Genomic DNA, 13,108 nt, shown 5'->3' on the forward strand with positions numbered 1-13,108 from the left:
GTGAATGGGATATTGCATCAGTGCCTTTGTTATTTCTGTCAAATGCAACAGTAACAATATGGCAAAAGTTCTGACTACAGGCCTTATGCAACATGCTAGGCTTCACAGATCTGAAGCTGGAGTTGGACTCACAGATTTGTCACCGAAAATGATCCAAGACATATTCACTAGCAATTATAAACTAAAGAATGTTATTGATAAGAATCTGGATAAACTGGACCTTGGTTAATGCAACTATCTCTCATTGCTTCAGAGAGGCAAATCAAGTTGCGGATTGTCTAGCCAAACATGCCTCCTCCCTTCATGATATCGGAACTCACTTTGACTCGTTTCATGCACTGCCTACAGATGCCAAAGGCTCTTTCCAGTTACATTGTATATATTCCCACTCTTTCTTTTTTGTGTTTGACTCTGTTGGTTAACCAGTCAAAGTGTTATATATTGAGGTAAGGCCTAGTCAAAGTGTTAACGCTAAGTTGGAGGTTTGGAGCTCTGATCTTGGGAGTCTAAAGTGTTCAAGTTGAGTAGAACCAAAATAGAATACTTGGGAGTGCAAGTTCAGTGACGTGAGGAGCTGATAATAGTGCCAATACACCCTTGATTCTGTTTGTTAGGACTTCAGTGACAATCTTGTAGAATAAGAGTGGTTGTTATACACTTTTGTCTGGATGGTTGTAGGGTTATAACCTTACCACTGAATGCCTCAATAGGATAGCCATCCATCCTTGGGTAGGATGCATATCGGTCCGTTCGATTTTGAAGTTTATCATTTTGACTTATTAGCCATTGATTTTGTAGATATGTTAAATCATTATCTAATCATTAAGATATCAGTTATAAGCTAATCAATATTGATCGTTATCGATTTAATCATTCAAATTTCACACACAAAAAAAACCACTGAAAATACTTAGAAACAAGCTGACAAATCAAATAAATCATGCACATGAACCGATAGATTGCATTTTGCTCAAAATCAAACACTGGCATAAAATTGATAAAATGAGATTAAAAGGGGAAAAAGAAAATTCCCTACTTATTTATTAGTCAAGCGACTTTTAAAAGAAAAAAAATAAGAATAAAATTCTTTATAGGTAATATTTTTACTAAGAATAAAATATGTGTAAAAGGAAAAAATATTATATTTATTAGAAATAAAATGTGTTTAAAATGTATGTTCATGTATTTTGACTATTTTCTATAAGAAGTACTTTCCCTTTTAAATGAATGTGAATACTATTCTAAATTAATCGAGTCAATAAACCTCTAATTGAAGTATTGAACTAAAGATAAATAGGTTGAAAGAGAATATTCGAACAATTGTTAGCCAAATTGAGTTGGATCTCAAGAGGAAACAACAGAACCACACACACCTCAGCAGCACATCCAAAATCAAGAAAATATTTTGGTAGAAAGTGGAAAGTTCATATTTTTTATCTGAAAAAGAAAAAAAGAAAACTATATGAGCGCTCTGGTTTCTCTTTGCAGTGTTCCTTCTTATGTACAGAACAAACAATTTTACTCAACAAACAATCTTTCCAAGATTGCTACAGTAGTTCCTCAGATGTCCTTGTCTTCATCAATTTCTAACCAACACGAAAGGTAACTCCTTTTTTATATTTTTCTTGTTAGTATTAAATTGTATGATTACTATGTCTAAAAGCTTAATTTGTTAGAAATGTAAATTAGAATGGGTAGTGAGGTCAGAGGCGGAGCCATGATTTGTAGTTTATGGGTTCTGAATTCTAGACTTTTTAAGATAGTAGGTTCTAAATTGGTAAATTGTACATGTTTAATGAATTTTTAAGACAAATAGAGGGTTTGAACCAAAGCTAGTGAATTCGGCCGAATCTGTAGCTGGCACTTCTATGTGTGAGGTCACAATTCACCCAATACGATCATTTGGGGTGATTAAGATTTGGGGGCAGGATGTGGGTTAAATTCCTGCCAATGTCTGAGATGTTCAGTTGACTCCCTCCCCTTTTGTGGGGGTCACGACCCATACGAGTGAGTAGAAAAGGGAGTAGGAAAGAGGCCTTGGTGAACTGTCATAATTAGTGAACAAGTGTAAGCTTTGCTGCCCGACAGTATGGGGTACTGATGAAACTTAAACCTAGGACCTCTAAATGTTCTGATATTACATTGAATTGTGTTACCACTTTATCTAAAAAGGCAACACTGTTCGAGAGATTTCGTATATTTTGAACCAAGAAGGGTTTGTTGTAGACTTCAGAGAAGAGAAAAGAAGCATTCGTCAGAGGAGGAACACCAAACGAGCGAAGCTCTTTCCTTTATTTTGGGTGTGCCGTGAAGTAAAATTGTACTGTATGTTAGTTTGAGAGGTTGGCGAACTACTACGATCTATAGAGTTTCCATCTATATCCAATCCTAACGAGAATAGAAGCGAGCCGCTTCCGGCTTGTCTTATAGTTATAGTCTTTTAGTTTATGTAGCCATTGGCCTTCCTACACGAATATGTCCTCCTTGTTTCGTGAAGAAGCCAAGCCGATAGGCAAAGGAAAGACCTTTCGGAACCAATTTGCAGTATCATACTGCATATTTTTTGACAATTTCTGCAACTTGTGTCTAGTTATATTTATTGCAATATGTTGTGTCTTACCAGATTGAGTTTGTAGTACATTATCTAGCATCTATATGAAGAATTAGAACTTCTTCGTCTAGCATATATATATATAGAGAGAGAAAAGTGGATTTTCTGTATGGCATTGCTTCACTTACTAATTCTCCATTTTCCTTGAAGCAGTAAATGTTTATTGCCAGTTGAAGCTCCATTGAAAGCGATATTATTTGATATTGATGGAACGTTATGTGATTCGGATCCTATACACTACTATGCCTTTCGAGAAATGCTTCAAGAGGTAGTATTGCCTTCTCCTTCTGCTACAATCAGTTCCAACTCTGTACAATGAAATCAAGTAGATAGTAATTTTCATTTCAAACAGATAGGTTTTAATGGTGGAGCACCTATAAGTGAGGAATTCTTCATAAAGAATATTAGCGGTATGCACAATGATGAACTCTGTCATGTACTCTTCCCGGATTGGGATTTCGAAAGAGCTATCAAATTTATGGATGATAAGGAAGACATGTTTAGAAGGTAAGCTACTGCATCATCATCAACTAGTTCAATCAAACTGAAGTATATATATAAAGGGTAGCCCAGTCCATAAAGCATCTCACGTTAGCAGGGTCCGCGGAAGGGTGCCCCCAAAGGGTGCAATGTAGACAGCCTAACATAATGCAAGCATTAGTGGCTGCTTCCATGGCTCGAACCTGTGACCGATAGATCACATGGAGACAACTTTACAATTGCTCCAAGGCTTCCCTCCAAACTGAAGTATATATATGTCATAACAATTAGCATCAGATTTCCCAGTATATGACCGATAAATAGCATGATTCAGATCAGAATCTGTCTCAATTGCATAACTTGGTGTGCTAGGCCGATATCTACGAGTTCTATTTTCTTTTACATTAAATAAGGTAGATTTGCTTGCTATAATGTTTTGATGCCAATCATAACAACATTCCTGTGAAAATCCACAGAGTTGCATCGGAACAGCTAAAACCATTGAATGGGCTTGAGGAGGTATGCAAATGGATTGAGGACCACGGTCTGAAACGAGCAGCTGTCACTAATGCTCCAAGACCAAACGCTGAGCTGATAATCTCAATGCTAGGCCTTTCAGATTTCTTTGAACTACTTATCATCGGAAGTGAATGTGAACGAGCAAAACCTTTTCCGGACCCTTACTTGAAGGCTCTTCAAGAACTAGGAGTATCTCCTAAGCACGCGTTTGTTTTTGAGGTTTGGAGTACACATAAAAGTCTTATGATAAACGTGCATAAACGAAAACTGTTGGAAAACTACAATATGTTTTAACTTTTTTGTTGTTTCTTTTTCCACTTGAACAGGATTCTATTTCTGGAATAAAAGCAGGAGTTGCTGCTGGAATGCCGGTTGTAGGTTTAGGTCTGAGGAACCCCGAAAAATTACTATCAGAGGCCGGGGCAACATTTGTTATCAAGGATTTCAACGATTCGAAGTTATGGACAGCTCTAGAAGAGTTGGAAACAGAAATTCATGCATGAAAGATCAAAACATGAGTCGGAAACTGGTGATGTACAAATCTATCATTATCTTTAGTACGATCTGGCTTCACACCTCTCGCCTATCGGAACACCAATACAATCTTGAAAGCTGAAGTAGGTTTGTTATATGATCAGCATAAAGGTTATTATTTTCCTTAACTAATTTGATTGAACATCTAAACAAACTTCAAAGTGGTTTGTTGTATGTCGATCCACTATGATCTATCCATTTTTATGTGATGCTCTTTCTTTTTATGTTTGTTCCAAACAGACCGACACATTTCTATACTTGAGTATATTGGTACTTTTTGCATGTGTCAAAAGTCTTTCTTTCTTAAACACCATGCACAATGAAATGTTGTCGTATATAATGAAAAGAATAGAGTTTTTTTTCTTATTCTAGTTGAGCATTTTTATAGCAAAATTATTAGGCATAATATATAAATAGACATTCAAACTTGGCTTCAACTGACAAATAAACACTCCAACTTTGAGTTTGCACATCTAGACATCTCAATTCGTCTCTTCTGTGCAATTGAACACTCCAGCCGAATAGATCATCTAAATACCTCCAGAATTTATGGACCGTATCGGATATTCACGAGACACAATGGGAACGAGATGGAGACATAAAATCTAAGCCAAAAAAATAAAAATAAAAATCTTATTCCTATATCATATATTTCGGTTGCAACAGACTTAAATTCACTTATCATTTCATTTGATTTGGAGAGTTGCAGAACTAACTTGTTAAAAAAAATTATCATATCATATATAAAAGAGAACCCTAGGCCCGCCTACGTGGTGCCACCACGAACCAGAATTTCCTTTTAATTTATTTATTTCCAAAAATAGCCTTATCTTTTCATGAGTTGCGACTTTTATATCAAAAGTTGTAACTTTTATGAACAGTTGTGACTTTTATGAAGAGTTGCGACTTTTATAAAAAAATTGTGACTTTTATGAAAGGTTGTGACCTTTCCGAAGGGTTGTAACTTTTTCAAAGAGTTGTGACCTTTCCGATAAGGCACAATAAACATTTGTTCACACTACCCTTTGTTGTCTATAAATAGAGGGATTTCCTACCACAATTATTTGTAGGTGTTTTTCCGTTGTATGGTAGTCAAATTCAAATACATTAATTAAGCTTCTTATGAAGTTTGTTTCATTCCTCAAAGTTTTCTGCCTCCTATTTCATGGAGCTTAGTGATTCATATAATTATGACAAATTTTTTTTGTCATTTTGGTGATTTTTTTTCAACTCTGTTAAAAATTTCAGCAAAGATGATTGAAAATTGATCTTCTCTTTTGTCCCTTTCTACAGGTTTCTTCGTGTAAACAAAGAATATTGATTTTGATTGCAATGCGACATTACTACTCTTGCACCTCTCATTCAACAACTCATAACGTTTTTGAAATGGTTGAATTAATTACATTTGGTTCTTTAGTAAACAAAACTTTTATTTCTGTCACTATTATTTGTAGTTCTTTTTTTTGCTATAGGGGAGTCGAATTCAAGTACATTAATTAAACTTCTAATGAAATGTGTTTCATTCCTCAAAGTTTTCTTCCACATATTTCATGAAACTTCATCTTTTACTGTAAGTCGTAGTGATTTATGTATCTATTGCAATTTCTATTTGTTATTTTGGTGACTTTTTCTAAACTCTGTTAAAAATTCCAATGAGGATGATTGAAAATTTATCTTCTCTTTTGTCCCTTTCTGTAAGTTTTTTCATATACTTTTTGGGAAAATTTCTTGTGGGTTGTGCTATATTTGATAGCACACAACAATAAATATGTGATAACTAATACGGAACCAATGATGAAGTTACAAAGCAGATTGCTCTCTTGCTTGCCACAATTAATATATTATTTTAATTATTTTTTCTTAGGTACAAACAATTTTTATGTCATCGCACTCTTCCTAGAATATTAGTATAGGCACAATTAGTTCACTTCTTTTGTCGCAAGTTAAGTAATTTGTCATATTTCTTCGTCTCTTCTTTTTGGGCATAATAAGAGATCAAGTTTTCTTGGAACAAACAAATGTCCATAGTACACTATAACAAAAATAATTTTTATCGGCAATAAATATGAACAACGAAAAGTGCTAGAGGCTTTTCCGACATTAATTAATTGTCATTAGATTCAATGTTGCTATAAATTTTAGGGACATTTATAGAGAGTACCAATTGCATTTGAAAATACATATTTAACGACAATTAAGTTATTAATTGCCATTAAAGATCATTTTTACTGTAGTGATGACTCTTTATTTTGATAAACTTTTTTGTTTTTTTATAATGAAGTAAGAACTTTTTCTTTTGGATTATTTCAATTAAATCTGTGAACTGTAAACTTGGATACAACTCGATACACTATCTTTTTAAAAAATATGTTAAGCAATATGCCTTTTTATTCTTGATTGCTAGGAAAGTAAGGTTGTCTTTATTATTATTTGTGGATATTTGTGAGTTCAAGTGCTCACAAAATTATGTTGTGCGATTTTAATATGTTATGTGTCAAAATTTTGGTTTCGAATATCCAGTTGTGAACAGTTCCATTCAGACCAAATAAGTTGGGGCCGGTGATATGAAACCTAAGCAATAGTAATGACTAATTTGAGACAATGAGGAAAAACATTTATGATACTAACAATTTTAGGGTCATTTTTAACATATATATGATACGTCATACTATAATAAAAACATATTGATGGAGGTTCATAAGAAAGGAGTTGAAGGTCTTCCATTTGAGTTTAGTTAATTATGTTCTTGTATGGGCGTGATGTTCCACTTTACTTGAGAGTGTTGTTGTTCGAGGCTTTTTGGTCTCTTCCTTAACGTCTGATGTTGTTCTTTATAACTTTTTGGAATTTAGCAAATTTCATTACTTCTGACCAACTATTTCTATGGAGATTTTCTTAGACTTCTTTTTTATACTTAAAATCTCTCTATGACTCATAATTTTTCTATAATAAAAAATTTAAAATATAGCATTTAAGATTTCGGAGGAACGCTTTGCCTTAACCTAAATGTTCTTGACAATGTAGTGTATGTATCGAAAATATTAATATTATTGAAAGATCATATGTAAGCTTAATGAAATAGTTCAATCCCGTGCGAAGCACGGGTAATTTACCTAGTATATATATAAAAGAGAACCATAGGCCCGCCTACGTGGCGCCACCACAAACCAGGATTCCCTTTTAATTTATTTATTTCCAAAACTAGCCTTTCTCTTTCATGAAAAGTTATGAGTTTTATGAAAAGTTGTGAATTTTATGAAGAGTTGCGACTTTTATGAAAGGTTGTGACGTTTATGTAAGGTTGTGACCTTTCCGAAGGGTTGTGACTTTTCCAAAGAGTTGTGACCTTTCCGATAAGGCACAATAAGCATGTGTTCACACTATCCTTTGTTGTACATAAATAGAGGAATTTCCTCTCATTTTAAAGCAACAAAAATTCTGAACTTCTTCTTCTTCTTCTGCACAATTAAATATTCATGTACTTTGCTCTTGTTGTGTGGCTTATTGACACCATTATTTTTGTATCAATACGTTGGTGAATAAAATCGTTCTATCCTGAGAGGGTCTAATTCTTTAAACCTCATGTATTAGAGGGGAAAGGGGACATTGTGCATTCAGTGAACTTGGTTTTTTCCTTTCTTTTTCATTCAATTAATTTTACATATCCTGGTATTTTTTTATAGTCATTAATTTATGCTTATGATATTAATAGTTGTTTTTGAGTACAGGTTTTAAACTCTATTGTTTATGTTTCTGCAAAGTTATTGTCTCCAGTTATATTGAACATATACACATATAGTAGGTATATTCATTGTGTAGAAAATAATTATTGTACTCAGTTCAAAAAATTCATGTTTTGATATTCTATATAAAATTCTATAACTTAAAAGTACTATATATAAGCTTACATATTATCTATTTTTACATAGATATGAAGTTTCTCACTTATTAATTGAAGAAATTCATTATGCAAGTTCAAAAGTTATAATTGCTTTCATGTTCAAGCGTAATTTCTTTTTGAATCTGTTAACAAATTTTTGAATTTTTTCCTAAGACATAAATCACAATTGAATAATCTATATAACTTAAATGTGTTCTTTTTCTTACGAAATGCCTTTTTATATATATTCTTATTTTCTTCTTTATTTTCCTTTTAATGTTGATTAAAGAACCAATGATTTATTATTTCCTCAATAATTCATTCATTAGAGGTTCTTGAGGTATGTGATAATGACAAATAATCAACTTCATGTTGGAATATTGCTAATATTTTTTTAAGAACCTATTTCTCTATTATTTTTAATGTATGGATATTAGTAAAGGATTATTTGCAAGTTCAATGCAATTACGCGAACAAATTACCTAGTTATTATTATATTTAGAAAAAAAAATGATATAAAATTTTGAAACAAATATTTGTATTGGGATGTCAATTATATTGAGTCTAATTTGCACTGCGTAAGGCTATTTAAAAGAAGAAATATTTGTTATTAAGAAAATAATTTAGACTTGAACCCAACATTTTTAATTAAAAGCAAAAGATTTTTATTCATTCCATCATAACACTAGATAGTATTGCCCTCCTAATCTAGAAATGTGTGCTTGTCATGAAGAGATTGTTCGTAGAATATGAGAAGATTATATTAAACAATAACGAGTTACTACCCTTGATGTTAATTATTTTTTTGCACCGATGTATCTTTATAATTATGTGCAATTTGATGAATTGTAGTAGCTGTTAATTGTGTTATTTGTGTTTTTTTGTGTTATGATTTTCAAATAATGTATAATCTAGCTCATTATTAAAATGGTAATTTTGTGCTAAATTTATGGGTATTTTTTTATATAGTTTTTAGAACTTATAGGTATAAATCATGTTTCATGTTGTGTGTGGTTATCTAATTTTAAAAAAAGTGAAATGTGTTTTTGAAAATTATGACCAAATACATATTAAAATTTCATTCAAATCCAATTTCACGGAAATATTCAGAAATTTATGACCAAATGCTATCTTAATGTCTGCTTATTAGTCCATGGATAACCTGATTAGCAAATTCATCTTTGATATGATGTGATTGTATATTAACTAAAATAATATTACTTTTCTGTGATGATATTTTGATTGGATTTGAAATTATGAATAAGAGAAAGATTTTAATAATTTATGTTATAAATAAATCATAAATGTTTATATGATTATAAATCATATTATTAAGAATAAAATAAAAAATTTAAAAATTTATTTAAAAAATATATTTCATTAGTTTTTTAACTAATTAAAAAGAAAATAATATGATCATATATAAATTGGAACAAAAAAAAATACTAATATTTAGCTTAATTACTTAAAAGAAGTCTAAAACAAAAAACATCAAATTAGTGTTTGTCCCGCTATTACAAGAAAACACAAATCTATTAAAACTTCTTATTTGAAAAAAAAAAAAAAAGTTCTCAAAAGTATATTTCGTATTAGCTATCATATTTTTGACTATCTTGAAGCTAAATTATAGAGTAACGCAATATTTTTAAATTATAATTTAGATATTCAAAAATCATATAAAAATACTATTATAAGTTGTGATTATTCTCATCTTAATATTGTAACATTTCTTAAAATAATGATCAAAGTTCACATAATTAACTCTCGAAAAATGAAACTTAACAAGTACTTTGAAACGGAAAGGAGTAATAGAGACGGTAAGAGAAAGAGGTGAACTAACAAGCTTGGTAACTTAATTCAGTATTACCTAAAAAAAAAAACAATATGGTTATTTACGGGGCGGATTTATTGGGCTAATTTTGATGCACGTGAACTTACGATCTCTTTGCAGAGTTAAATATTTTATGTGCATATTTTTTTAATTGGTATATTAATATTATCTACTTGCACTCATATTCTAAGGAGGTTGAATGGGTGCACTTAGTTGAATGTTGAGTTATCATTCATATATATTACTCTTATTTAGAAGTGGGAGTAGGGAAGGACGAACAAGGGCAAATAGGTAATTCTAATATTAACTTTGGGGTAATTCCTAATGTAAATAGTACATTATAATGGGCCCATCTGTCATAGATATATGACCTACTCTATTAACACGTGTATTGCTCTTTATTTATCAAGAAACACGTGTGCTACTAATTGTGTCGTCTTTTTCATTGGAACATTTAACAAAAAACTTGTGTAAAGTGAGCTTATTGTTCTTCTTCTGGGAATGATTTCTACCGTCCCTTCAGTTTTAAATTTCTTTCCCATTGGTATTATACCTTTTCCTGCCAGTGTAGAACCTAGCGGATATCGATTAATCTAATTTTATGTTATTTTTATTTTGCCTTTAGGTTAATTTTTCATTGGATTGGTTTGAATTTTCTTTCAATTTTGTTGATTTCTTGGGTATTTAGGGTTGTTATACCGTTGCATGCACTACATTTTAGAGTTCATTGTAATTTGTAGCACTGGCCTTTTTTCTCCTTCTCCTCTCCGACTTGCCTATTTACAAATTTGTATTTAATGTAATAATTTCTCCTATTCAGGTCTATTACTTCAAGGAGATAGGGGAGAATTGCAAGCATGAGATGCCGGAATGGAGCAGAAGCTTGAAATTCAAACAATCTATCAAATTTTTATATCGTTATGCATTAGGTATACCGACCTCAATTTTACCAAATCAAACCAAGAAAATATAGGTTCTCCCCATTTTGATTCGATTTTTGATTTACCGACTATGAATTTCTGATTTGAGTAGAGATTGCAACACTAAATTCCTTATAGGGTGAGTTCACAATTTTGCGGTCTACATGAGTTACATTCTGCTACCACAACAATTAATCTTCTAATTTTTCTTCAACACCCATCCTTTTATCTAACTCTGTTGGAGGCTAATGGAGATAAAACAAACAACAAACTACCTTAAGTTGATGACATGATGGTTAACCTTAAAATACACATATCTCTTTTTGTGAAAAATTGGCACGGACTAGCACGAATCAGCAGGCAAGTTGGTAAATTATTTTTTGTCATTGATGTTATGATAAACAAAGTCGTGAGATCATATGAATGGATTGTTGGTGTTCTGTGGTAATAGAAAGTTCTACTTTAAAGTTTACAGGTTAGCTTCCTGGTACGTATGAATGACAAGACTCAAATTGGACATAGAAGACGGTCTCCATGTTCTAAGGTATGAAACTTACCTTTAATATGTCTCTCATTTTTCTTGATTTTGGTCTCTGCATTATTAGATAATATAATGTATCACATGAAAATTGACGAGGGTCATAAATGTCTAGCATGTATTGTTTGCATCAGACGGTTTTGGTTGAGCTTTAGTGGTGGAGTAGCAATTCTATTCTGAATTTATTGCCTTTAAACCTTCATGCTCTGGAATTCTGTAGATCAGGTGAACCTCAATAGGGATCCTCTCTTTTCCCGTGACACATTTCTGTTTTTGAGGCGGTCTCTTTTTCTCAATCTGACCATTTATATCTACTGATTGTTGAACCCAAAAAAAAAAACTTTAAAATATCTATTGATTGTGTTCGCCATGTCCAGTGGTTTAACATTTTTAGAGCTTCGCCTTTATGCATTCTAAGCTAACATAATATTATGTGTTAATTACTGCCACCATCTTAATGGTTTAGTGGGAGCATTCTTCGTTTTGCCTGCGTGATTATCCCGATTTCTCACATTTGTTTACTTTCTCACCATATTTTTGTTGCTACTTTTATTTTGGTCTCATGTTTTTCGAATGCATTAGTTATATCTGCTGGTTTATACTGATATGATATTGTAGCTTTCTTTGGATGAAGTTCATTATTTTGACAGTAGTTGATTTATATTTTCTGTTAGTAGAATTCAAATATATTACTAGGTTGAGTTGTAAATTGGCGTTATGGAACTACTGGATTCTGGAACATATATTCCTGCAGAAATATGCTTGCTCTTCAATATATATTTTAGGAATATACTAAGATATATGAGATACAAATTCATTACAAATACGTAAAACTCTACGCAAGAACACTAGCCAAATATCAATATTCATGTTTTTAGTAATAGGAATCTCTATATCTAGACAACAAGACACACTTCTCTGTTACGACTACAGTTGTTTGGCTCTGCAATTAGTTTTAACAAACCTGCACATTAGCTTAAGATGCTATCTTCCAATCGCTTAAATGTCTCTCAAATTAGTAGCTCTTGCCGCTTGCTTCCCCCAAAGAAAACCATTGTTGATGCACCACTTTGACAATGTAATAGGAGTGCAGCAAATGAAATCATAATCAAAGTTGGATAGGCTATAGGCAAGTTCTTAAGTAATTGAGTCTATTCTCCAGATTCGGGTTCCTTTGGAGGATGTGGAGTAGGCGGGGGAAGATGTAGCAACATTATATAAGGAAGAGGCTATAGGTGAAAACAAGATATTTCATAAGCTTAGTTTCTTTAATTATCTCACCAATACATTTGACTTATCATGTGACCAAGGAAAATATAGAAATTTTTCCTTGTAAGATGATGTTGTCATAACATGATTGGACATAATAGGAGTCACACTATAATAGCATCGTGTAACTGTATACTTTTTGGGTTTTGTATTATGGTTATGATTCTTTACATTTATCTTATGCTTACATATCTAACACCATCAGGTGTTTGAAGAAGAGCCTGTTTGGATGGGCTTTTAAGCTGGTCAAACTGGCTTAAAAGCCAGTTTTTGACTTATTAGAGTGTTTGACAATTATCAAAGTGACTTATTTTAAGTCAAAAATGACTTATTTTAAGCCAAAAGCTAAAAGCTAGGGGGGAAGCTTTTTTTTTTTTTTAACTTAAAAGCCCTTTTATGTTGATCAAGTATATTACCTTTTTGCCCTTAATTCTTTTATACAATTTCTAAATTGCCCATATTGAATTATTATTATTATTATTATTATTATATTATTATATTATTATTATTATTATTATTATTATTA

The 13,108-nt window shown here is 31.9% G+C and overlaps 1 protein-coding gene and 1 long non-coding RNA gene across 4 annotated transcripts in view; both read left to right on the plus strand.

Annotated features, from left to right (window-relative positions):
- The first annotated feature begins 1,332 nt into the window (after positions 1–1,332).
- On the plus strand, positions 1,333–4,368 carry LOC125842168 (haloacid dehalogenase-like hydrolase domain-containing protein Sgpp). The gene is made up of 5 exons (XM_049521400.1): positions 1,333–1,602; positions 2,765–2,879; positions 2,964–3,118; positions 3,568–3,829; positions 3,937–4,368. Exons 1-5 carry the CDS (start codon positions 1,463–1,465, stop codon positions 4,111–4,113), a joined length of 849 nt encoding a protein of 282 aa, XP_049377357.1. The 5' UTR covers positions 1,333–1,462; the 3' UTR covers positions 4,114–4,368.
- A 5,733-nt stretch (positions 4,369–10,101) lies between these two features.
- Positions 10,102–13,108, plus strand: part of LOC125842186 (uncharacterized) — a 5,227-nt gene continuing 2,220 nt past the window's right edge. Inside the window, exons 1-3 of one of the 3 annotated variants that reach the window (XR_007443877.1) lie at positions 10,102–10,146; positions 10,676–10,784; positions 11,244–11,319. This is a non-coding gene — a long non-coding RNA (uncharacterized LOC125842186). Of the gene's footprint in view, positions 10,785–11,243; positions 11,320–13,108 lie in introns of all 3 variants that reach the window. The other 2 variants (XR_007443875.1, XR_007443876.1) reach the window with 2 other exon arrangements.

The sequence above is a fragment of the Solanum stenotomum genome, chromosome 10 (genome assembly GCF_019186545.1).
Source record: "Solanum stenotomum isolate F172 chromosome 10, ASM1918654v1, whole genome shotgun sequence".
NCBI lineage: Eukaryota > Viridiplantae > Streptophyta > Magnoliopsida > Solanales > Solanaceae > Solanum > Solanum stenotomum.